Below are 27,167 nucleotides of genomic sequence, written 5' to 3'. Positions count from 1 at the left end.
CCCTTTGTTTCTAATTCCAGGTGTCAGAGGAGCCTCCATTGGGAGAGCTAGGCAGAAAGGTCTGAGAACCCACCAGCAGCTCCAGGACACCGCGTGAGCAAAGCAGCATCCGCGAGCTCACCAGCAGCACCAGGACACTGTGTGACTAAAATAGAAGCAAGTGCCCAGAACATCAACCTTGGTCACTTCCTCTGTATTGGCCACCCGCTCAGTGGTCTCTTAGCCTGGGCAGGAGGATCTTCCAGGCTCACCTTTGGTGAGCACTCCTTGTGCTGGAAGCCTTCCTACCAGCTATCCAGCTATTAGGAGAAGGGACTACAAGGTGTCTGTAGAGCTGTTCAGCACACTATCCTCTGCCAGCAGTACAAGGCAACAGGGGGCGTCCTAGAGTGGAAGTGGGCGCTGGGACAGAGCTCCTCAGGGGAAGAAGAGTAGCAGTGGGTACAGACTCTCCCGGGAAGGCAGGGGGCGGGGCGAGCGAGTGTGTGGAATGCAGCAGGTACGAGGGTTTTCCTTAGGACCCACTAGCCTATTTGATCTCCCTGAGAATCTATTCTAACAGAACTAACTAAATCAGTGGGATTGAAGACCCTGTAGAAGTAAAGGGGACTCTGCTTTTTAGGCAGGAAGCTTGCCTCCTGGATGGGTAGGGAACAATTCTTGCTTAATCCTTTGGCTCTAACTCCAGGTGGCAGAGAAGCCTTGTTCTAGAGAGCTAGGCATAAGGGTCGAGAGCCCACCAGCTGCAGCAGGACACCGTGTGACCAAAGCAAAAGGACCTGTCAGCGCCCAGAACACCAGCTGTGGTCACTTCCTCTGTATTGGCAACTGCTCAGTGGATTCTTAGCCTGGGCAGGCGGATCTTCCAGGCTCACCTCTGGTGAGCACTCCTTGTGCTGGATGCCATTCTCCTGGCTCTCCAGCTATTAGGAGAAGGGACTACAAGGTGTCAGGAACCCCCTCCACACACACTATCCTCTGCCAGCCATTAGAAGCTAAGAGTTGGGTGTCCTAGAGTGGAGGTGGTTGCTGGTACAGAGCCCCTCATGAGAAGAAGATTAGCAGTAGGTACAGGCTCACAAGTGAAGGCAGGGGGCTAGGTGTGGGAGTTTTTTTGGGAGGAGCAGGAACTGTGTTTGTCCTTTTGAACCAGATGGAGCTGCAGAAGAAGGGTGAGAACCACTAAGCCTGGCTTGAGCTTCTGAGACCTCAGCCCATCCTCCCTCACATACTTCCTCCATCATTACAATACCATCAACAAGGCCACACCTCCTAATAATTCTCCTCTGGGAGTCTATGGGAACCTATGGGTGCCTATTGTAAATGTTTTCTTTCTTAGTATAATTACATCCTAAATATTTATTCATAGGTCTATGGATCTGTTACTGATTATTTGTTGTGTTTGATTATGCTAAATTATATTTTTAGTGAATCAAATATGAACTCAGGAGCAGATTTATGGCAAAAACTTAATAAATTATTAAATTATTACGTCAGTATTTTTTATGTAGACTTAATCTTAATTCACAGATTATAGGAATTAAAAGTTACATAAATTCCAGGAGGAATGGGGGAAGTGAAACAAATTTCATATTTAGCTGTGAAGCCCAGTAACTGAAATATGAGTTTGAAGTTGATTTTGTTCATGCCAGTTTCTAATTTACATAGCTATAACTGTTAGCATTCTGTCTATGCTAGACTCCCACTGTTACCTGGCAATAGCCAGGTATGCTCCACACCACAGTTACCTAGCAATAGCCAGGCATGCCTGACACTATAAAAGTGGCTGCTTTCCCCCTCCATATTCTCTTGCTCCTGCTTCTTTTTGCTCTCTCTTGCCTCTTTGTCCTTTCTACCCCCATTCCCCTCCCCCCTTCTCTCCACATGCTCATGGCTGGCCTCTCCTCTCCTCTCCTCTCCTCTCCTCTCCTCTCCTCTTCTCTCTCTCTCTCTCTCTCTCTCTCTCTCTCTCTCTCTCTCTCTCTCTCTCTCTGGCCTACTATCCTCTTAACCTCCCTCCCCATGCCCCGAATAAACTATTCTATTCTATACTATCCTGTGGCTGGTCCCTCCAGGGAAGGGATACCTCAGCATGGGACTCTCTGAGGCAACCCCTTATCCCAAACCTCCATAGAACATATCCCCCCTCTCTTTATCTTTTTATAAACACATTATATGGTGCTGTGGCTCGGATTTAGAAGTTCTTCAGGTTTCCACCCCACCAGATATCACTCGCAGATCCACCGCTTCCTGACATAAACTTAGGAGAACTGGTAAGCCCCCTTCCTCCACTGGTCAGAGTAAATGTCCACATGGTCCCAGGGTCCCAGGGGAGTTTTCTTGAGCTTGGAGCTACCCCTCTATTGCCCTTGAGGATGGAGCTTTTCACTGACCCTCGTTCCAGGACCTTTTCCCTTGGGTGAGATTTCCCTTTCTCCTTTTGAGACAGTTTCTTTCTTGATGCTGAAAATGCCAGGCCAGACCTTAATAAACTACTCTCTGGCTCAGAAGGACCAGCTCCTAGTGTAGCCCCAGTACTGGTAGGGGGAATTAATAATCCCTATTCTCACCCATGGGTCATCTGTCCAGTTTTCCTGGGATGTTTTGGTCTAATTCATAGTAAGCAGAAAGCATTATCTCTATGTGGCCACTAAACTGGCACTCTTGCTAGCATAGTCTTCCCCTCCTCCCTTCCTCATTGCTGCTGCGCTGCTGCAGCTCCTGGTTCGATGCCTCGATGCCTCGTGAAAAGCAGGTCTGACCCTGTCCCTTTTGTCCTCCCAGGGACTCTGTCTGTGAGACCTGCTTTTTGATGTGCGATGTGCGTGTGGCCCCTACATTTGGCGCACTCTCTCACATGGGGCTTCTGCACTTTGCCAGGCCGCAGTGGGAAAAGTGGGGTCTGTCCCCGCCTCCTAGTGTCCTGCCAGGGACTTTGCCTGCTAAGACACCTCTCTCTCTCTCTCTCTCTCTCTCTCTCTCTCTCTCTGACTTTGCTCCTGTGCTCTGTCTGCCTGCCACAGCCTTGAGAAAAATAGCTTTCACCCTGTCTTTTCCTGCACTCTCATACTGCCCACCCACCACAAGAGTAACACACTCCTTACTAGGATTATGGTTGGTACTTTGGGCTCTCCTCCCTCCTCACCATGGGGTGGGGCAGCGCTGGCCCTGAAGCCCGAATCACTTGTTGGGGCTTCCAGCTGCCAGGAGGAGGCTCCCCACTCTTGTCTGGGCCCTAGCCCCTCACCACAGAACTACCGGGAGTGCTGGTGCCTCAGCTGTACCCCTGCTTGCAAGTGCCTGTGCCTCTCCCTTGCTCTGAAGATTAGCCATACCCAAACCTTGCTGTGCTCAATGTCACAGGTTTAAATCCCCCCAGTCAAGGTCTCACCCATGGCACAGGAAACTTTGAAATATTCCAAGAGGTCATCCAGGACAAACAGGACAACCCATCTCAATTTTTAGAATGCCTCACAAAGTCTTTTTTACAATACACTAATCTGGACCCTAAAAACCCAGAAGATAAGCAACCTCTTATGACCTATTTATTTTCCCAGAGCTACCCCAACATAAAAGACAAACTTAAAAAACTAGAGAGGGGGCTCCTAACTTCACAGGCAGAAGTTTTGACCCTAGCCTTCAAATTGTACCATGAGAGAGATGAAAAGGCTCACAGACTAAAGTATCATATGCTGGCGAAGGCTGTCTGACCAGCCTCAGCCACTGCACCGAGCTCCTGGTCTTCTAAGGCTAAGAGACCACTAGGCTCCTGCTACAAATGAGGTCAACAAAGTCACTGGGTGAGGGCTTGACATAACTTCAGCAAGCCAAAGGGGCCATGTCCTAGGTGCCATCAGGAGGGACACTGGGCTGTTGACTGCCCTCATGTTGCACAAAACAGAGGGACATCACTCCTGGATAACTCTCCAGCCAATCTCCCAGGTTTGGCTATGGATGACTGAAGGGGCCCTAGCTCCCTTGACCCAACCACGGCCATCACCAGCAGGGAGATCCGGGTAGTTATCATGGTATTTGGGTGGCCTATCTCCTTCCTTTTGGACACTGAGGCCACTTACTCAGTCCTAACGGAGTTTTGGGGACCCACTTTTCTCTCCCATTTTCCTGTTGTTGGGGTAGGAGGGCACCTTTACCTTCCTCACCACACCCCATTACTTAGTTGCCTTTTTAGGGGTGTACCTCTCACCCATTCCTGTTTGGTGGTGGTGACATGTCCTGTCCCCTTATTGGGAAGGGATCTTCTAGCTAAGTTGGGAGCCTTTATTTCATTTGCTCCCATTTGCCTAAACCCAAGCTCGCCAGCAGCCCCTCTGCTCCTTCTGGCCGGTCAACCTACTAACACGGACATGATGCTTCCTTTACCAGCTTCTCAGGTAGAACCCGAGTCTGGGAGGTCCAGAACCCTTCTGTTCCTAAACAGTCTTTCTAAACAGGGTTCAGAAACTGCTCCATGGCCAGATGCCAGGAACCGATCCAAATTGCTCTCATCCCTGTATTGGTATCCCATCTAAGTATTATGATCTCTTTACTTGCTTTATCTTTGACCAGGCAAAGAATGATTATAAAAAATGGCCAGATGAATATGGGGACTACCCATATTGGTCTTGTCAGATACATATGCTATGATCACGAACCTATCACTTCTATCAGCAATGCAAGACACTTTTTTTCTACATGCAAGATCCATGCATGGAATCCCAGGTGGGAGACAGGAGTTGTTGGTAAGCTCTACTATAAAAACCAAGCCCAGTTCCCAGTGAGTACTATCTACATTCAGAGAAAATATGTCTCAATTGCCCAACCTCTAGATATCAGAAAAGTGGGGGAGGTAATCAAACACTCCTCCGTGGTCCTTACCTCTTTGACATCTCCACCTCCTAAAGGGAACTAACTTGTCATTTCACCTTTTGCTTCAGACCCTGACCTCCACATGCCAACTCCTTAATGTCACCCGACCTAATCACTTTAAAGACTACTGGCTATGTGTACCCTTAGGAACCAATGCATAGCTGCCACTTACAGCCTCTCTAGTGATACTGCCAAGTGACCTTACCATACCTTTTGTCAGCTGCCCTGACCCTGATGTTGCCATGACTCCATACCTTTTCTATATCCCTTTTTTTTTGGCATGGCAAACTTTTAAGACATCCACGACAGGTTCTTTGGGAACGCTAGGCTCTCTAGACTGCAATAGAACTACAAGTCTTGATACCTCATCTCTGCCACAATGTCCTGCAGTCTGAAACATGTGAATTCTTTGTGGTGCTCAGGTATATCATCGTCTACCTGCCAGTTGGTCAGGAGTTTGTATGTTGGTACTCCTTTTCCTGAACTAGGGGTAATCCAGGGAAACGATCCCCTGCTAATCCCAGTTGGCAAGGAGGATCCCCGATTTCCCAAGTAAGGCCTGGCCAGCCTTTATAGGATAAAGGGGATAAGACTTTGATCCTTGGGCAAGTATTCCCTGGAAAGCGACTTTCTATCCCCTCTTCCTTCCGGCCTCTTGCAGAAGTGTAAAGAAACTCCCAGACCTGGGTAGAGACACTTTCTGGTGAGTCTGAGACTCACTATACATGGCTTCTAGAAGGTCTAAGTGACAACTTAGACATCTAGCCTGGCAGAAATTTGGGGTGTTGAGATTGTTCTTGGGACACTGGTATGAATAATTCAATACGTCCCCCCATGAGTAACTCATTGTCTTCAAAGGGTACCAGATGACAGTACAACCCTCAATCCAGCTAATGAACTTTCTTAGATAGAAAGCAGAATGGGTCCCTAAACCTCTAACTCATCTGCCTTTATTAAAGAGTTTCGGTACATTACCCAATCTTATAGCTTGACTTTCCACGATGTACATATGATGTTCGCTATTTAGATGTAACCAATCAATATAACCCTCAATCTTGTCAGAAGTCTGGTAATTATTAATATATTTAAGTTTATGACAGACAGCATTGCCCAAAGCCTTTAATAGTTTGACCCTCAAGGTCTCAGAAGATGTGAACACAGCTTCATGAGTCTGCCTGGATTGTGATCTGACAACCACTGGATACCCTCAGAGTCAAATGATTTATCTAAATCAAGGTAAGTCATTTCTCATGTCACACAAATTCATTCTACAGAGAAAAGCTCTGTGTCTTCTGGGCTTGAAAGCCAGACTGACTCTGTCCAAGTTGCCATGAAGACCACAGAGACCATGGGGAACTGTTGGCTAATGGGCTCTGTCATTGTTTAAATAATACATGACTGCTAGATTATGGTTTATTCTTCCCCAGATTTCTGACTACATTGACAGCTAAGGTAACTGTAGCCTGACAATGGAAAAACTAGACTTCTAAGTAAGCTTTCACAGATGTAATCGGTTACTTCCTTACCTCAACTCGGTTTTCATTGGTTAAATGCTTCATATTTCCTCTTGCTAAACTCACCACTATACGATCCAACTATAATCATAAATTCTTGTCTCTTCTGCTCAAAAAAAAAGCTGATCTTAAATAATGTTCATGCTGTTAACTGATGTTGTTATCTCTTTTGTAAATTTATAAGCTACAGGAAACCCACTCAGATCTACTTCTCATGGACCAAATAGATTCCGCCTGGATAAGTACATCTGCCTGAAGCTCCCACTTACTACCTATTCCACAGAGTGGGATTCCTCTGGGTTTCAAATTTACATTTAAGAAAAAAATGTTTTCTTTCTCTCAGACACACTTAATCTTATTCTGTACCTATAATATATATATATATGTATATATATATATATATATATGTATGTATGTATGTGTGTTTCAGCATCTTGTCCAGTCCAGGCGCTTACTACACCCAGGACAGCTCCAGAGAAGCGACCTCCAGATGTTCCAATCTCCTATCACAGACACAGATGCTTCTATTGGACCTCTTCCTTCTGACCTAGATGGTTCCACAGACCTTGGACAACAAGGAAACAGTCAACTCTAAGACTGGACAAACATCTCTTACCCACTTTTCTAGGTTCCCTTGAGAGGCATTGCCCTAAAACAAGAATCATTAATCAGAGATCACAATGTCCCTATTCCTGCTCCACCATGTCCTCCAATTTCTCTTTTGTAATTAAACCAAAATGGGGAAAAGAAAGCATTCTGTCTAATCTCCACCCCCACAGTTTCCCGGCAACAGCCAGTTGTGCCTGATACTATAAAAGTGGCTGCTTGCGGCCTCCTCACTGTCTTGCTCCTGCTTCCTCTTGCTCTCCCTTGCCCCTTTGTCCCTTCTCTACCCATTCCCCTCCCCCTTTCTCTCCATATGCTCATGGCTGGCCTCTACTGCTCTCCTTCTCTCCTCTTCTCTCCTGTCTCTTTCTCTGGCCTACTACCCTCTTAACTCCCCTCCCCTTGCCCTGAAAAAATTGTATTCTATTCTATACTGTTCTGTGGCTGGTCCCTCAGGTGGAAGGGATGCCTCAGCATGGGCCCACTGAGACATCCCCTTTCCCCAGACCTCCATAGAATATATCCCCCCTCTCTTTATCTTTTTATAAACACAATGACCACAATTCCTTTTCCATAGGGTAAAGCTTTAAAGAAGGAGAAAGAGAAAACTCCATTCAATTGAAAGAGCAGGGAAAGGTCAGTAAAAATTAGGTTGAGACTAGGTCAAAATGGCAAACTAAAGGCTAGCACATTTTTCCTTTCAAAGGTTCTCCAACTGAAAAGAAAGTGAATTCTGATACACAGAACAATTTCATAAGTGTATTTGGGACAAGGAGTGTTGTGTTTGTAAAGCAAATTCCTGAAAGATGAAAAGCAGATGAAAGGGTCACTGAGAGGATTTAAACTGAAGAAAGGAACCAAGGGATATAAATATAAAAGAAAAAAGGAGGGTTCTAGACTAGGTTAACAAGGGTTTTGCAAAGACATGGAGCCAGAAATAAAGGATCTCCCTGAGAATCTAGTGGAACAGAACTATAAAACAGCGGGAGGGAGGGCTCTGTAGTAGGAAGGGGGACTCTGCTTTGCAGGCAGGAAGCTGGTCTCCAGAAAAGGGGAGGGAACAATTATTGCTGAAGCCTTTGGCTCTAACTACAGTTGGCAGAGGAGCCTCCTCAAGGAGAGCTAAGCAGAAGGATCCGGGAGCCCACCAGCAGCACCGGGACACCAGCAAGGGTCACTTCGTCTGTCCCTCCACCAGCTCAGACAACTCTTGCAGGCAGCCGGCAGATCCTCCCTTCTCAATTTTGGTGAGCCCTCCTTAGGTCGGCAGCCTTCCACTCAGCCTTTTAGCAGACTTTTCTGGAGCCCCCTCTGGCAGCTACTGTGGGAGCAATGGATACAGGCTCCCACAGGAAGGCAGGGGGCCTGGGTGGGAGAGTCTGCCGGGAGCTGCAGGAAGTGGGATTGTCCTTAGGAGTCCGAAGGAGCTGGGTGGAGCCCAGAGGTGGGTACTTGGAAGCAGTCAGGGAAAGCATAGGGGACTTTGAGCAACAGACAGGATTGTGAGCCTCAGGGGAGCTCAGGACTGTAAGGTGGAGGGAGGAGAGGCCCTTTACAGCTCTTCTGACTTCCAAAGAGCTTTGGCAACAGTCCTGGGGGTTAGGGGGCGGGGCGCGGAGCGCTGGCTGCTGAGCATGGATTCCCTAATTCCCTTGCTGGGGGATTCCTAGTTTTAATGGGCACTGGCCGCCCTGTTGCCACTTTCTAGTACTTCCTTCCTAGGGGCGCTAGAGAACCCCAGAGCTCCCACCGCACAGCAGGCGCCCAGCCAGGTTTCCAGCCTCATTCTCAGGCTCCGGGTCCAGCAGTTACAGAGGCTGAGAGTGAGACTAGGAGAAGTTCACCATTTACCCCTTTAGTTAACTGTCTCTCCCCTTTTCACTCTGCAGCCATGGAGCCCTCCAGCACCCAGAAAGCACAAGAGCAGCATACCAGCAAAGCTTCAGGACAGGACGTGGAAAAGGAAAAGATGAACAAGAAGAGAGCTGGTCAGAAGAGGAAGATGGAAAACGAAACGACGAACAGGAGAAGAGCTGGTCAGAAGAGGCAGATGGAAAACGAAACGACGAACAGGAGAAGAGCTGGTCAGAAGAGGCAGATGGAAAACGAAACGACGAACAGGAGAAGAGCTGGTCAGAAGAGGCAGATGGAAAACGAAACGATGAACAGAAGAGCTGGTCAGAAGAGGCAGAGACGCAGATCTCCAACCCCGCCTCGACGGAACATTGTGGGCTGCAGAATTTCTCATGAGTGGAAGGAAGGAGATGAGCCCATCACACACTGGAAGGGCACTGTGGTGGAGCAGGTGCCTGTAAACCCCTCTCTCTACCTGGTGAAATATGATGGAGTGGACTGTGTCTACGGACTAGAACTATATAAAGACAAGAGGGTACGGTCCCTTAAAATTCTTTCAAACAACGTTGGATCATCCCAAGCCACTGACCCTAGCTTTGCTGATACCATTATTGGCAAAGCTGTAGAACATGTATTCGAGGGTGAGGATGGCTCTAAGGATGAATGGAAAGGGATCGTTCTCGGTCAAGCTCCTGTCTTGGATGCCAACTTTTATGTGACCTATGAGAACGACCCAGTGCTTTACATGTACCAGCTTTTTGAAGACTATAGAGAGGGGGACCTCCGTATCTTGGAAGGCTTTGATGAGCCTCCGCCTCTAGACATCCCCGTTGAACTTTTGAGTTTCCTAGTAGGCACATGTGCAGAATACACCACAGATGATGGCTCCAAGAGGGTTGGGATGGTAATCCACCAGGTAGAAGGCAATCCATCTGTCTTCTTAGTTAAGTTTCCTGATGATGTGCACATCTATGTCTGTTCCTTGGTGAAAATCCGCTAAGCCTTTGAAATAGAGTTGCCATCACTGTAGAAATAGAGTGAAAATTGTACTTTCCATAGAAGTATAATTGAAGATGTAATTTCTAGATGTGCCCAGGTTTCTGGTCTTCAGTGTGTCTGAGTCTCACTGCAGGCATAATGTTGTCCTGACAAAAGCAAAATTCTGTGGGTATGGCACGCTGTCAGAAGCACTTTGCTGGGTGTGTCTGGTGGGTGGAGCAGGGAACCATGGAACAGCTGTCAATTCAGCCTCTGAGAGAAGTGAGCTTGTCTCATAAGCAGTCATCTAAAAATGCAATGGGACTTAGCTGGTCTGGTCTTGGGGGGAGGAGGAGAAGGATCTGGAGATGGTTTGTGGAGGAGGGAACAGGAGGAGGTAACTGCCTAGAGAGGTGGAAGGAAGCCAAACAGAGAGGGGGAGACTCCTTGAAGAGGAACAGAGTGAAGGAAGAAATATGGATTGGGAAGGGAGGGCTGGAAACAGAGTGAAGCCTGGTGGCACCTTCAGGCTTTCAAGAAAGCTAAGGAATTCAGGAAGAAAGATTTAGTGTAAAAGAGGTATACAGCAAGGGTAGGCAGAGTAAGCCATTTACAAAGGTCCCTGAGTAGAGGCTCAAGGATCAGGGAGTCCAGGAAGACCCATGCATACATAGGTGGTGGAGCGACTAAAGGAGATACCCGTAGGAGGCACAATTCCAAGAAGAAAGGCAGTCTCTGGGTCGGGGGAGAGATAAGGAAGGATGGTGGGTAGGTTTGGGGGTGAGGGAGGGGGCAGGAAGGCCCAGAAAAAGTTGGCCTTCTGATGGCATCCGTGTACATTGGAGGGTCACTAAAAGCCATTTCAACAGGGACTACTTGGACAGTTTCAACCACAAGTCAATGTTGTATCTATCTCAGGCTTTTCTTCTTTCAGAGAGTCTGGCATAGCCAGCAGCCTGAACAAACTAGTAAGAGTTCAAGGCTAGGTCCGGGCACAGGGCAAGTATTTTCTCTGGAAAATGGTGGATCCAGGAATAGCAGTCGTGTCCTTCCTCTGTTGAAATTGTCCTTGCCTTCCTGGGGGGAGGAGGCATCTGATGATTGTGCCTCTTGTCTCCCTGATGTAGAGAGAACTTGTCTGTCCATGTTCCCTCACAGCTGCCTGAAGCCACAGGTGGCTCCCTTCCTTGCCCAGGCAAAGGGAAGACACCCTTCTTTTGCAGCCCTTTCTGCTTAGACTCCCACAAAGCCTATTCTCCTGACATCTTCTAGGTACCTCTTACTCAAATAGGTTTTCCCTTCTTAAACTGGGAGCTAACCCTGAAGGAAATGTGTGTACCTCTCTGAAATGGGAACTTATGGGTTCTTTGAAAATTCCTTTGTGTTGCAAGGTGTTTTGCAAAGGCAAACACATGAAGGAACGTTTTATTGAAGCAGGCACAGGTGGAAGGATGTTCTGCTTAAGCAAACATGTGAAAAGACATGTGATGAGGGATTCTTTACTAATGACATGTTTGTGTTGGTCTGCATTACATTGAGTAGTAGAACTTCATTTGTTGGGACTCCATGGGGAGAAACTCATTGGAGAACTTCTGGTGGTGTGCTTTGGCTTCTGACCACTTCTAAGGATTCGTGCTGATTGGCAGAATGATGTCAGCTGAGACAGACTCATGTTTTGAGTCAAGACAGGTACTGTGGCAAGACCCATGGAGGCCATGTGATGTTTGCAGGGAGTATAAAGAGGACTAGATGGATAGGGAAGGAGGCTGAGCTTGGCTTGCTTCCATACCTAAACACTTCTTGGTCCTGTGTCTTTGCTGATCTTTGCTTCCTTGAGAGAGGCACAGTGGGGAGCTTTTCTTGGTGTTCTGTTGGTCCTGGTCCCTCCTGCTGACTTATGCTGAGGCCAAGACCTGGCTGTCTCTGCTAGTTAGTGTCACCACTGCTCATTCATATTTGCTAGCCTGACTCTACAGTACTGGATGCTGGTGTATCCATGAATTGTTAGGTTGTAGACTGAGGTGCAGCTGTTGACGTGTGAACTGAACTGCCAATTTCCAGAGAACACAGATGGGAGTTGCTCCAAAGATCCTTTCTAAACAAGTTTACTTCCCCTCTTGGCACTTAGGAACCATTGTTAAAAGCAGGCTCTGAAAAAAATTAAAGTTACATCTGTCTTTTGGACAATCTCTCTAAAACTATCAAGGGGGCTAGGACTGTGAACCTAATTCCTTTGACTATATACTGCCACTTGGAAAGGTTTGCTTCCTGCGAAGAAGACTTGGCAATGCCAGCACAGTGCCTTAGAGCTTTGCCATATATATTCATGTGGAGTCCAGGAAATGTGTCTCTGTCCTCATCCTTAGTTTGTTGTCCTGTCCCATGCTTCCACAGTCCCTCTAAGAACTCTTGTGAGTGTGTTTTTCCCCTTATTTAGCAAACTTTTTTATGGCCTCTGAAAGAAAGAGTGTTTCTTGTTCCTGCTGCTGAGTTCTTCCCAAGGCCACAAATGGAAGGAGCAAGGGTCTTCCAGACATTGAAAGAAAGTGTCCAATCTCAATCTCGATGATGTTCACTGCTTACCAAGCATTGACTCTATAGGTTGATTGCATCAAGAATGACAGAAGACCAGCACACCTCACCAGGGCAACTGTAGTTTTCTTTCCTACATCATATGTTGTGCTCAGGTAACAACAGCAGCTCCCTCCTCCAAGGATCCATTTCTGCTAGCTTAGACATTTTCCTTTTGGCATTTCCCACTTTCTGTTCTATAAGATTTAGTGCACCCAGTTTTATTTTGAGGACCTTGATCCACTTGAACTTGAGTTTTGTGCAGGGTTATAAATATGGATCTATTTTCATTCTTCTACATGTAGACATCCAGTTAGACCAACACCATTTCTTGAAGCTGCTTTCATCTTTCCATTGTATAGTTTTGGCTTCCTTATCAAAAATCAAGTGTTCATAGGTTTGTGGGTTTATTTCTTGGTCTTCAATTTGATTCCATTGAACAACATGTCTATTTCTGTACCAATACCATGAAGTTTGTTTGTTACTATGTAGTACAGCTTGGGTTCTAATATGATCTTCAGAATGGCCCTAGGTATATTAGCACAATGTTCAGAGTTCATGATTCCCCAAGAAGCAGATAAAACCCATATGTCCTGTCTTAGTTAGGATTTTACTGCTGTGAACAGACACCATGACCAAGGCAACTCTTATAAGGACAACATTTAATTGGGGCTGGCTTACAGGTTCAAAGGTTCAGTCCATTATCATCAAGTTGGGAGTATGGGAGTATCCAGGCAGGCATGGTGCAGGAGAGCTAGAATAAAGACTTTTTATTGGCTATACACTGTGTCTGAGTGCTCATCTCTGATGAGCTCCCCATACCATCAGAAGAATTTACAATTCAGAGATCATTCATGAATTCATTCATTAACAAGTAGCCCGTGTATGTCTACTGGCTGCCCTCACCTCGTCTCATGTATTATCTTTAGTATCCTTGTGTCTTATGCTTTTTAAAATTAGATGTAGTTTACATCTTATTAAGTAGCTTTATAACTTGTCACTGTTTATAAGTGATGAAAATATATTGATATTATATGTGTATCTAGAAATGTATTTTCTTACATTAAGCAAAATTCAGATGTTATATTTACTAAATATCTAGGAAGTTAATTGTCTCCCTATGTACATTTCGTTTATGTATGAAGTTACCAAAATTTCTATTGTATAATTTTATAAATTGATAATTTGTACATATAATTTTGTTATAATGTACATAAATAATTTTCAGTAATACCATATGTCAAGTGTACTTGTTAGATAACAACTTTTTGATTTTTAACTTACAAATTTTACTCATTCTTAGTTCTAGATAAAGTTTACTATTTTATAAATTAACTATAAACACATATGCAGATACATGTATTAAAAAGATACAGAACACTGATATTAAATTTTCGTGAAGAAACAATTGGAAAACATATTTTAGAAGCTTCTTACTTTAAGAGTTTTCTTTCTTTTTGAGAGTGTACCATTATGTAGCCATGACCCTCCTGCCCTAGAGTCTCAGGAGCTAGGATTTCAATTGTGTACCACTATGCCAGTTTAAAAAATGTATTTTTAGTCGGGAAAACACAATGATGAAAAGTAGTAAAGTGCTGCTCTGGGAGATTTTCTTTCTTTTGAGTATGTATGACAGCCATACTAATGGTCTCTGTGCATTCTTCAAGGTAACAAGTTTGTTTTGGGTTTGAAAGCTTTTGCACTAAAATTATTTCTTACAGAGCTTTTCATAACTTTTCAAAGTTGATGTCTTTCCTGTCTTGAATTAAACATCACTTGTTCAAAAACATTTTTTAAACCCATGAATGGGTTTTTTTTTACTGTAGGATATTATTGAATTTTTTTATTAGAGAGAGAGAGAGAGAGAGAGAGAGAGAGAGAGAGAGAGAGAGAGAGAGAGAGAGAGAGAGAATTTAAATGTGTGTAGCACATGTGTATACAAGTGCATGGTTGTAGAGGCCAGAAGTCATTAGGGTGTCTCCTTCAGTTTTGAGATAGGATCGCTCAATGAATCTAGAGCTCACCAATTTGCTCAGCACACTCCAGTGGTCCTCCTGTCTTCACATCCCCAGTCCTGTGACTACAGGTGCAAGTTGCAATGCCCAGTCTTTTCTGTGGATGCTGGAGACTGCAAGCACTTTACTGTCTGAGCTATCTCTTTAGTCCAGTTTATTACTTTCAGTTTTACTCCAAAAAATTATCATCTTGAATACAACACTGTGTCCCATTCAGTTACATCTTAGTCTCTTGAAAAGGATCTAGAGCACTACTTCTCAACCTGTGGGTCATAACTCTTTCAGGGGTCATACATCAGATATCCTGCATATCACATATTTATATTATAATTCATAACAGTAACAAAATTACAGTTATGAAGTAGAAACAAAAGTAATTTTATGGTTGTGGTTACCACAGCATAAAGGGTTGTAGCATTAGGAAGGTTAAGAACCACTGATCTATATCATAGCCAATATTCCATAAATATGTGTTGAATCAATGAATGATGATGTGAAATTACTGTATTTTCAAAAAGAATAACTTGAGTTTTTGCCTTGGCTTATCTCAAAGATAGGCTTTAGGGGTTGGGGATTTAGCTCAGTGGTAGAGCGCTTGCCTAGGAAGCGCAAGGCCCTGGGTTCAGTCCCCCCCCCCAAAAAAAGATAGGCTTTAATCTGTAAACTAAATAAAAAAATACTTTCTTCATCCAAGCTGCTTTTGGTCAGTGTTTTTTCACAGGAGCAGAAAGGAAATTATTAAAACAATCTGCATCCATCAGAGAAATGCAAATAAAAATATTTATGTTTTTTTCTAGCTGGGGTGGTTTAAATAAGAATGTCCCTCATGGACTCATATATTTAAATGCATAGTCACCAGGGAGTAGAATCTTTGATAGGATTATGAGGACTTGCTGGAGTAGGTGTGGCCTTGAGGGAGGAAGTGTGTCACTGGGGGTGGCTTTGGAAGACCACCGTGGTGGGGAAGACCCCCACTCAAATCTCAAGACGACGCAACCCCCAAGAACTCATGAGAAACTGGTCTTGATGTAATAAACAAGAGGTGTATTTGAGGAACCAGAGCTCTGGGGACGACACATATCTCACACAGGAGACAGAGGAGTCGACTCCGAGCCCAATTAGGGGCAGGTATTTATAGGGAAATTACATAGGTGGTTGGCAACAGTTACACAAAGGAATTTCATTGGTTTGCAACTTGGGCTCAGTTCAACTCTAAACCACCCTGCTTCTGGGGCAAGCTGACCCTAGTTCTTGTTTTTCTCAGGACTGTTGAGTCAGGCCTTATCGAGGCCAGATGGTTTGTGATGGCTATAGCCAGACTACATCCCCAAAACATTTTATGTTATTCTTTGCTGTGAGGTGCACTTGTCCTCACAGCAGGGTCAGTGGGGGATAGTTTAAAATCTTTATTCTTTTATTTCCCACTTCTGCTTGTGACTAGTTCTAATCTTAGAACTCAGGGCCTTCTTTTTTTAATTTTTTTCCCCCTAAGGTCTTCTGAGGCATGATATTGTTGGCGAAGCATTAAAATCTGTACTGTACTAACTCTTTTTCTTTCCTTCTTTCTTTTTTTTTTTTTTTTTAGTGCTTCACCCCCCAACCCCCAGTGCTGGGGACCGAACCCAGGGCCTTGCGCTTGCTAGGCAAGCGCTCTACCGCTGAGCTAAATCCTCAGCCTGACTAACTCTTTTTCTAATAAAGGCTATTAACTTATTGAAAATACAGAGTCCAAATGTCAAAAGTAACAAGAGAATAACTAAGGGTCCTAGGAGCATGGAAATTAGTCTCACATCCCCAGGCAGAACAGTATAAACTTTTTAAGCCCCCACAGCATCAGATGGTAGCCTGGTCTCGGCCATCTCGGGGGCAAACGTAAAACCTCAGTCTCCCTAATGGCTCCTTGTTTCTGGACTTCCGCATCTGAACTTGCCCCCAGGTGAAAGTCTCTTTGGGACTTCTAAGGGCATACTCTGAGGATCTGTGTCAGGAATGTCCTAAGGGTCCAGCCCAGCTACCAACTTACAAAAGTCAGGGGTGAGAGTGGGCCACCTTGGAGATGGACCATATTACCTTCCCGGCTTGGGAGGAAACTTGCCAAATCGGTTTCTGGGAGATATGAGGATTATAAGTGCTTACAACATAGATGAAGCTTAAGAGGATTAGCAGTCTTTTCTAACTTTTATTTATGTCTGAGAACATCTGGTGCTGTCTTCAAATGGGAGGCATGGACCCATGTAGCAATCCCATCTACCTTAACAGCAGTGGGAGTGGTTAACTATAGGGTCCTTTCCAGTGAGGTTCTAAATTCTCAGCCTGGTGTCTCTGGACCAGGACTGTGTCTCCCGCTGGGAACTGGTGAGGTGCTTGGACTTCCTGTCTTGTAGGCGTCCTTCACTTGGCTCCAAATTCCACTTTGGACTGTTTCTAAAGCCTTTAAATGAGCAAACAGGGTTTTAGGAAAAACCTCAGGGTAGGGGGCCCTGACCAATTCAATGAAGGGGGGGCTCCCACACATAATCTCATAAGGTGTTAGGCCAAAAGGGTCAGGAGTGTTCCGTACTCGGAACAGCAAAAGGAAGGAGGACAGTCCAGTCTCCCCCGCCGGTCTCTAATGCCAATTTTGTCAAGGTCTCTTTTAGAGTTCTATTTATTTTTTTTTTTACCTGTCCTGAACTCTGTAGTCTCTTTGGGGGCATGGGTAAGGCTGAATCTGGAAGGGCATTTCTTGCTCTGAAAAGAGCAAGACAGAAGAAGTGTCACCCAGTCTGCGCCAGTCTCCATGGTCAATTTGGTCAGGGTCTCTTTTAGAATTTTATTTATTTTCTCTACCTGTCCTGAACTTTGAGGTCTGTAGATGTAATATAATTTTTAATTGACCTCTAAATACCTGGCCACACCCTGACTTATCTTGACAACGAAAGCAGGGCCATTGTCTGACCCAATTACCTTGGGCACTCCAAACAGGGGGAAGATTTCTTCCAGTATCTTCTTGATGACTATCGAGGCCATCTCTTGCTTGGTGGGGAAAGCTTCTACCTATTTCTGAAAAGGTATCTATAAACACTAGGAGATGTTTGTAACCATATTTTCCTGGTTTTATCTCTGTGAAGTCCACTTCTCAGTAGGATCCAGGCCGTTCCCCACAGAGCCTCCTACTACAGTCAACTTTCCTGAAAACAGTAACCTTTTGGCATGGTATACATCAGTATACTATCTGTTCCACAAGATACTTGAGACCTGTGACATAATATTTAGTTTTTGAAAATGCCTGGATGAGTTTGCTTACCCCTAAGTGAATCCATTGATGCATTTGTTTTAGTATGGCCTCTGCCTGTTTTTGTAACAGGATCTCCTTTCCCATTGAGGTGTACCAGAGTCTCTTCCTCGGCCTGGCTGGGTCATGGAAGGCCCTTAACAGAGCCAGAATCTCTCGTTTCTTGTCCTCAGATGTCAGCAGGCCCCTCTGCTGATGGGCTGTAGCAAAGGCATACCTGCTGTCCATGTAGATGTTAAGTCTCTTTCTCAGCTCAAGGGCTTTGGTGAGGGGAGCGAGCTCTACCCTCTGAGTAGAGGTGTCTTCTGGTAGGGCCTGAGCCCATATGACTCTGTTTTCATCTACCACTGTTGTCCCAGCCCATCTTTTTTCTTCTCTAAGAAGCTGCTCCTATCTATGAACCAGATGGCATCTACCCCCTCTGGTGGCTGGTCAGTCAGATCTTTATGCCACCCCTGTGCTTCAGTGAGCACCTGCTTATAGTCATGAAGGGAGGTTTCTAGGTCGGGGTCTGGGAGCAGGGTTGTAGGCTTCAGACTCATAGGGCAGTCTGGAATCACCAGGAACAAGTGGGATACCCGGCCCATGCCAAGGTCCACCGTTCTTCAGGTAGTCCATGAGTATTGCTTGTTGCTGGTAGTCTGCTGTACTCAAGGTCTTTTGCTGGACACTAGCCCATTTGGGCTTAGGAGCACAGAGTGTTGGGCCCCCATATTCACAAAAAAACTGGGCAGGCTTCCCTTCTATCTTTGCACATAGTCAGCACTATAGGACTGAGAGGCTTGCCTTTGGGGCTGCTGGAGAGGCCCCTCTTGTTTTTCCTGCAGTCCCTGTTGTTTTTGTGCAGTCCCTGTCCCAGTGTCCTTTTTCTTTGCATTAGGCACACTGATCTTTAGTCAGGAATTCTCTTCTGTTGTCAGGTACTGTCTTCCTAGGTTCCCTACCTACTGTGACCAGTATATGTTCCTCTCCTGTCTTTTATCTCTCTTTAGATCTCTAACTTCCTCTTCTTCTGTCTCTTTTCTTCCCTAGCATCCTGTTCTTTTTGTCTTCTTTCCTCTTTTTTTCCCTCAGTCTCTCTGTTATATCTATTGTATCTTCTTCTACAGCTACTAGATGCACAGACCCTGAACCACACTTCTACCTTACTTTCTCTGTAACTTACACTAACTCTCAGCAACTTAGCTTAACCCTTTAAATTTCTGTAACTTTTTCTTTATATCTTTTTTTTTTTTACCTTAGCCAGGTTGGTGGGGCATTTTCCAGTTCCTCGGAGACCCACCCTTGGAGACTGGCCATAGACCTGGAGCAATCCCTACCTTCAGGGGTATTGAAGTCAACTGTCAGGAGTGAGGGTCTTCCATCTATGTCTGGAACTTTTTTCTTTTCTTTTCTTTTTTTTTTTTTTTTTTTTGGCCTCTAGTAGGATTCTGTCTTTCCTCGGTGGTAAAGAAGACCTGTAACAGTTACTAACAAGCATCTCAAGTGGAATGGTGAGAAAACAAGAAGATAATCTAGAGAATAGAGGTCCACTAAAGAGGACAAATAGCATTTAGTCACACAGCTAAACTAGGAAGCCTCTTTGGGACAAAAAGGCTGTTGTAAAAATAAGCACAAGCTTTGTGCCTGTGAAACAGAAAGGCGAGCAGAGGAGCAGTTGATCTGTTACTGTCTCTCTGGACTTAGATTTTTCCTCAAGGAATATCTCTCTTCAGTGTCAGCTTGGTGGCTTTGCCTCTCAAGAGACCCAGCCTCCAAACCTCACTAGGCTTCCAGTAAGAACTAATAACAAAAGGATGGAGAGATGGTTAGGACCTGGGTGCTAGATGCCAAGTGGCTGACAAAAGAATTGTAACCGGTTCACCTGGGACTTTCAGGACCTCAGTAGCAGCCCTTTACCAAACTGTCTCAGTGGGTTAAAGGCCCATGGAAAAGAAAACATTAATCCTGACCTTAGCCACAGCCAAAGCCTGAATTCTAAATTTTGACTGGCAAAACAAAGTTCTTCACAGTTTGTTGTAGATTCTTTTTGAAACTATTTTAGGGGCTTCCCTGCCCCCCAACATGGGGCATTTTGACCACAGGGGCAGGAACTGGCTGCTGAGGGGATAGGATCAAAGGCACTCTCCATGTAGACAGACTCTTCTTTTGGAATAGGGCCAGCGGATAGGGCAGGCTCCCTTAAAGAACTTCTCTTAATGAACGCTCTCCTTCTGTGAGCAAGTGTTGACGGTATGGCCACTGAAGGCAGCAACTGGAATTTTTTTCTTCAGGGCCAAAAGTCTCATAAAACAACCACTAACTCTATGCTATCTTTTTGCTGTCAAAGCGTCAATCCCGGCCGGCCTCATCACCTTGAAACTCCTCTTACGCTGACTTGGCCTAAGCTGCACTGCCGCCCACTCACAGCCTGTAGCTTGCTAGCAGGCCTGCACGTTTGCCACCCTCAGCCCCACACTTCCCTACTCTGCGCTGTCCCTTCCTTAGAAGCTGTGAATGTTTAGGCAACAGGGAGAATTTTTCTTCAGGATCTAAGGTAAAGCTTTCAGGTTCTTGTTAATGCCTGCTTCAGACAGGGTCACTCACTAACCTAGAGTCCTTCATACACAACTGCTAACAGCAGCTAGACTGGACAAGGGGAGCAAAGGGAGGGGCATCTCTCCTTGGGGAGGAGGCTAAGAGAGAGAAAGATAAAACTCCCTGGCAGAAAACAATTTTTCTCAAGCAAATTATTTTTAACATTTAAGTTAAGCACAAAGAGGACCAAGTAAAACTCTTTGATGAACAAAACAAATAGTTCCGTGATTAAGTTTCCAGTTATAAAGATCAGAGGAGGAGAAAGGCCAATACTGAAGGGGCTGCATCTCCTTGCCTGGACCTGGGGGAGGTCTATAAGACTGCAAGAGAAAAACAAGAATCGGGCCAGTAGAGGAGTCAGGGGTGAGTGCTTGCCAACTTCGCGTCCAGGGGCCCGACCAGAAGTGTCTGCCTCCAGAGGGGCAGAAGATTCAGGAGGTTGGGTACACCATAAGTGCGCAAAGGCATGGCTACTGTGGAGTCAGGCTCTGTGGGGCTCCGAGCCCTGCGGCTTCGGGTACCTGTAGCCGGACACCCACTCCCTGCTTCTTTTTCCTGTGGAGCAGAGATTAGAGGCTGCTGGTGAGGAAATGGGGGATACGAGGGAGGAGCTGGCCATTCAGGAGGCTCCTCAATCTCAGGATAGATCTTAGGAGGAGCAGAGGGTACTGAAGATTTTGAACCAGGTTTTGCCTGACTGAAATGTAAGGTTGCTGGTCAGGATGTGCTCACAGTTTTTCCTGAAAAACAATAGCTTTAACATCAAGAATCACAGTCAGGTCGAAAAACCCTCAGGGGGCCAGCCGACACCGAAATTCGAAAGTCGGCCACTCAGAGGTGCAGAAAATCTGCCACTTTCCCTTAACTTCAACTGACATATTATGTGCTCTGTCCCTAACTTCAGTCCAATGATCTAACATCAGGCTTAAGGGGAGTCATTACCGTCTGTCCTATTGTCACAAAAAACACTAAACAGACAAACAACAGACAACACAAAGAGACACAATATCCAGACAACAACTGCTGTGCCTAATTCATAGGCACCAGCCAGAAGCAGTTTCAGATGGAAGAGGTCTTCGAAGTTTCTCTTCCAAGAGGAACACACTATCCTCTTCCACCCGATAGGAGACCACCAGGCGTCCCTGGCTTTCCTATTGCCCTGAAGCGTCCCTCAGGGTGCAGCTTGTGGTCCTCCAGACACATCTGTTGACCACAGCTTCTGAGCTTTACAGCTCCAGAAAGTGGCTGCGAAACCAAAGTGCTTTTCAGATTCTAATCAGAACCAGAACAGAGACAGACACAGACAGAGGCTGCACACTCAGACACAATTGGGGATCCCCCTTACCTCCAAGAAGGTCTTCGGAGTTGTGAGTGGTCGCAAGATCCCGGACGAGCCCCCAAATGAAAGACCACCGGGGTGGGGAAGACCCCCCACTCAAATCTCGAGACGACGCAACCCCCAAGAAACTGGTCTTGATGTAATAAACAAGAGGTGTATTTGAGGAACCAGAGCTCTGGGGACGACACGTATCTCACTCACACAGGAGACAGGGGAGTCGACTCCAAACACAATTAGGGGAAGGTATTTATAGGGAAAATTACATAGGTAGTTGGCAACAGTTACAGAGTTACACAAAGGAATTTCATTGGTTTGTAACTTGGGCTCAGTTCAACTCTAGGCCACCCTGCTTCTGGGGCAAGCTGACCCTAATTCTGGGTTTTCTCAGGACTGTTGAGCTAGATGGCTTGTGGTGGCTATAGATAGGCTACATCCCGAAAACATGTTATGTTATTCTTTGCTGTGAGGTGCACTTGTCCTCACAGCAGGGTCAGTGGGGGATAGTTTAAAATCTTTATTCTTTCAGCTTTAGGTTTCAAAAGTTCATGGTAGGCTCAGTTTTCCCTTTCTGCCTGTGAATCTGGATGTAACTCTCAGCTATTGCTCCAGTACCACACCTACCTATCCCCATGCTCCCTGCCATGATGATGATGATGGACTAAGCCACTGAAACTGTAGGCAAGCCCCCAATTAAATGTTTTCTTTTTATAAGAGTTGCCTTGGTCATAGTGTCTCTTCACAGGAATAAAAGTGAATAATCCAAACTAGAACAGACACCAGTCTACCACCATGCTATTGGCACTTACTGTCACATGTGGAGTACACCCAGGGTTCCTCTAGTTTTTCCTTCATCATCCTCCTCAGACATTCCTCCCAGCCCATGTTCATTCCTTTGTGCTCTTCATTCTCTTCTACTGATCCATGGCCAATATGGCTGACACACAGGTAGGCTGCTGCTGTCAAGGAACATGGTCAATAGAATGCCTTGGGGAACTGTGGAAGAAGCTAGAGAGGTTCCAGGGACAAAGACAGAGGCTGTTCCTCCCACCCCATTAAGCAGATTTTGCTCCCTGGATTTTTCTTGGATATGATTTCATGCCTCCTGTGTCAAGTATTTGCATTCAATTTCTAAGGCATGTTTATTCATTCATGTTAGATGTTGGAAGATAGCTACAGAGCCCAGTCTGGTAGAAGGATATACAGAGTCTTCAGAGTACCCTGAAAATGGTTATGGCCTTTGGCCTTCTTTCAGACTTTCCTAGATGTAGTAGTGTATAATAGGTGCCAGGCAATTGTGTTTAAATTGGTCTGTCCTAAGAGTTTTTGGAAAGAGTTGTTCTGTTGATATTTAACATGTGCTTGCTGGCTTTTATTTATGCTTTTCTGAATTCAAACAATCTTGCTTGGATCATTGCTTTCGTTTTACAGTTGTGTATAAAAGCACTGAAACTGAAATAAAGTTGTCTACAGCATTAGACTGTATTCTGCCTTATCCTTTAATGTCTTCAAATCCCAGGTCTTATAGACAGATCTGCATAGGAAAACAAAAGTTGACAGGCTGCCTGTGCCTTATTTTCTCTTTTTGATTCTCGTCTCTCTAAATTCCCCTTAGATCCCCCCCCCCCGTGTCTGCCCACCTCAACCCCTCCTTGAAGTCCATATCCATTCCCTTGGGATTCATCACTCTCTTAGGGTTTTACTGCTGTGAAAAGACACCATGACTAAGTCAAATCTTAAGGACAACATTTAATTGGGCTGGCTTTACAGGTTCAGAGGTTCAGTCCATCATCATCAAGGTGCAATCAGGGTAGCATCCAGGCAGACATGATGCAGGCAGAGCTGAGTTCTACATCTTCATCTGAAGGCTGCTAGGGGAAGAATCACTTTCAGGAAGGTAGAACAAAGCCCGTGCCTATAGTGACACACATACTCCAATAGGCCACACAACTGCAACAGAGCCACACCCTCTAATAGTGCCTCTTCCTGGGATGAGCATATGCCAACAATTACAATCACTAACTACCACTAATGTACACTAATTCTGCTTCTGCCCCTCTTCCCAGGAGTCAGATATCATATCCTAGCTAATAGACCTCCAGAGTCAGTTGCTATTCTCCAATTGCTAGCCTATCACCTAAACCACCCACTACATTGATCTGGGACAGTTTATGGTGTGGACCCAGAGTTGCAATCAGAAAATTAGATCCAATACAAGTTAGAATTGGAATATTAAGATCCAGGGTGACTCAAAGACTGAGAACCAAGTATCATTCTGATGGTTCACAACTTGTCAGGTAAGAGTAATAGCAACCCAAGAACCAAATGCCTACCCAAAAGGCAAAAATAGTTATAAGAAGGTAAAGGACCCTATGGGCTTTTGCCAGCCTTACACCCACCCGCCTCAGGGCAAGTCTAGGCCAGGTTCCAGCTTCCTGCCTCTGGTCAAGGCTAGGCCTAATTCCATTCTTCACCCACAGTTCTCCGGAGGAGCAGGAACATTCTTGAAAAACCACAAATGTACTGAATGATAGTCACCTGACCCTCTGGTCTCAGATAGAGTTCGAATGCATGTCATAATATGCCTATGCTTGCTAGCCAATAGATTCAAAGGTCAATATGCTTAGCCAATACGTTTGAACTGTAACCTTGCTGATGTAACCTGAACCCTTAAAAAGTATAAAACTGCTTGTTATAACCATTTGGGGTCTCCTTCTAGTCACTCACCATGAGGGGATGATTGAAGGTCGACACTGATGGGCTGGAAAATAAACCTCTTGAGTGTGTAACGAATGTCTCACTTGGGGAGTGGGGTTCTCATTTTGAGTCTTACATTTGGTACATTGGCCAGGAAGCCAGATCCCCTATGAGGTCATAAGGAATGGTAGTTGGAGGAACAGCTTGAGCTTGATGTCAGATACTGCAGTTGTCTGTATCCATGTTGTCTGACTTGCTTTCGGCTTGCTTGTGAGCATCTGTAATGTTTAGAGAGTCTCTGGTCTGGTGCAGTCAATTTGTGGTGGGCAGATGTGCCTTAACATCATGACCTTTGGGAATCTTGATGTGCTTCAGATTCCCGGGAGGAAGTCAGGGGGACTCCCTTCCTTTTGGAATCTACTAGAGTCGATACCAGCTTAAGCTGGCCAAGTCAACTGTTGGACTCCATATCAGTGGGAGCTGGCCAAGTTGCCTGATTACCTGGTTTTTGTGCCCATGGCAGGGGCAAACTGTCTGTGTATTTGTGTATCTTTCTCTGTGTTCTTGGACTTGGAATTGGACTGACATTATTTTTGGACATGGAACATACTGAATCTATCCTGGTAAACATCCTAGTGAACCACTGGAGGGAAGTTATGAAAAGAGGAGAAAACTTGTTAGTAATAGTAAAGAAGGGCACAGCTCTCTGTTCCTCTGAATGGCCTACCTTTAGAGTAGGATGGCCACCTGTAGGGACCCTTGATTTGCAGGTGACCAAAGCAGTAAAGTTTTGGGTCCAAGGGGCCACTAGGACTAAACAATATTCATTGACTACCCGAAGCATTGTAGACTTGGGCATGGGCCAGTTATCCCATTCATTTATGGTCATCCCTGCCCCTATATCTTGCTCAGGAGAGATTTGCTCTCCAAGATGGGGGCTCATATCCACTTCCTTCCTGAGGGCCCTCAATTGACGGGGCCAGCTAGAGAACCTGTCCAGGTCCTTACTACTAGTCTGGAGGACAAACACAAATTGTCACCAAAAAGACAGAGTATATTGCTTAGTGGCTGAAAAAGTTTCCTCTTGCTTGGACTGAAATGTCCAGGCTTGGTCACGTGTGTCTCTAGACTGTGTATGTGGAACTTAAGACACAGGCTGATCCTGGTACTGTCTCGGTGCGTCAGTACCAGATGTCTGGGGAGGCACAAGAAGGAATTAAGCCACACATCTCCCAACTCCTCCAGCTTGGGGTGTTGCTTAGTGCCTTTCAGCCCAGAACACCACTCCTGCTAGTTAAGAAGCTGGGCACTAACGATTATCACCCAGTCCAGGACTTAAGAGAGATAAACCGTGGTAGAGTGACTGACATCCACCCTACTGTGTCTAACCCCTACACTCTGTTGAGTTTTTTGCCACCTTCCAGAATTTAGTACCTGGTCTTAGACTTGGAAGATGCTTTCTTCTGCTTGACTTTGGCACCTCAAGATCAAGAATATTTCACTTTTGAATGGAGAGACCCAGAGGATGGGACCACTGGTCAGCTGACATGGACTAGATTCTCCAGCTACCTTGCTGCAGGGACCACAGCATGAGTGTCAAATACTGGCAGAAGCCCATGGGTGGAGGAAAGACCTCTATGACCAACCCCTGCCCGGAACCAAGTCTACCTAGTTTACAGACAGGAGCAGTTTTCTTCATGATGGTCAGAGATGAACAGGTGCTGCTGTGATGGACAGCACAAATGTCACCTGGGCTGAACCTCTACCCATAGGACATTGGTGCAGAAAGCGGAGCTAACTGCCTTCACCAAAGCCTTGGAACTTGGGGCTGACAAGAAAATTAATATCTACCTGGATAGCAGGTATGCCTTTGCCACAGTATGTGTTTATCAAGAAAGAGAATTGCTCACATTAGAGGGAAAAGAAATAAAAAACAAGCAGGAAATCTTGGATCTCTTAGATGCCCTGATGAAGCCAGCAAATATATTATTCATTGCCCTGGACATCAGAAGGGAAGAGACTCAGTGCCCTGGGGTAATAACCAGGCAGATCAAGTATCTTCAGAAGCGACTATACAGGAGCCTATCCTGGTTATGGGACTGCAAGGGACACCCACTGGGAAATGGGATTAGACTAAGGGATGGTCTCACTTAGAATATACATCCAAAGATAAGGCCCAAATTGCTAGCCACCCCACCAACTGCTACTTAGAGGAGGAAGGACAATGGCTCACTCAAGAGGGGAAAACTATACTCCCCAAAAAACAAACAAAATACTCCCTTGGCCAAATGCACAAATGGACTCATTCATTTAGGGGATAAGAAGGTCATCCAAGCAGTCAGAAAGACAGTAGAACAGTATATCAGCAATAGTAAAGTATATCAGCAAGTAAATGCTTATGCAGCCAAGAGCAAACAGGGCAAGAGACCCAGGGAAGAATGACCTGGGGTATCTTAGGAGGTTGATTTCACAGAAGTTAAGTCAGGAAAATATGGTTACAAATACCTCCTAGTGTTTGTAGATACTTTCTCTGGATGGGTTGAGACTTTTTCCCCACCAAGCAGGAAACAGCTACCTTGGTAGCCATAAAGATATTAGAAATTTTCCCGAGGTTCGGAGTGCCCAAGGTAATTGGATCGGAAAACGGTCTTGTTTTTGTTTCTAAGGTAAGTCAGGGATTGGCAAAGATATTGGGGACTAATTGGAAGATCCATTGTGCATACCATCCCCAGAGCTCAGAGCAGGTAGAGAATGAACAGAACTCTACAATAAACTGTAACTAAATTGACCTTGGAGACTGGTGTTGACTGGGTCGTGCCCCTTCCCTGGCCCTGTTCCAAGCCTGGAACACCTCCTACCATTTTAACCTGACCCCTCTT

At 45.4% G+C, this 27,167-nt stretch overlaps 1 protein-coding gene across 15 annotated transcripts in view; it reads left to right on the top strand.

Annotated features, from left to right (window-relative positions):
• Positions 1 to 10,561, top strand: part of Spin2bl1 (spindlin family member 2B like 1) — a 28,476-nt gene extending 17,915 nt beyond the window's left edge. For 13 of the 15 annotated variants that reach the window (XM_063280461.1, XM_063280469.1, XM_063280468.1 and 10 more), the window contains exons 27-31: positions 21 to 256; positions 689 to 880; positions 2,199 to 7,622; positions 8,082 to 8,233; positions 8,876 to 10,561. In XM_063280461.1, coding sequence (XP_063136531.1) covers positions 8,878 to 9,840 — 963 coding nt within the window. In that variant the 5' untranslated portion in view covers positions 21 to 256; positions 689 to 880; positions 2,199 to 7,622; positions 8,082 to 8,233; positions 8,876 to 8,877 and the 3' untranslated portion in view covers positions 9,841 to 10,561. Of the gene's footprint in view, positions 1 to 20; positions 257 to 688; positions 881 to 1,647; positions 7,623 to 8,081; positions 8,234 to 8,875 lie in introns of those variants that run through there. The other 2 variants (XM_039100266.2, XM_039100268.2) reach the window with 2 other exon arrangements.
• The last annotated feature ends 16,606 nt before the right edge of the window (positions 10,562 to 27,167 follow it).

The sequence above is a fragment of the Rattus norvegicus genome, chromosome X (genome assembly GCF_036323735.1).
Source record: "Rattus norvegicus strain BN/NHsdMcwi chromosome X, GRCr8, whole genome shotgun sequence".
Classification (NCBI taxonomy): Eukaryota; Metazoa; Chordata; class Mammalia; order Rodentia; family Muridae; genus Rattus; species Rattus norvegicus.
Note: the sequence above shows the minus strand (reverse complement) of the source record. Positions and strands in the feature narration are given on the sequence as shown.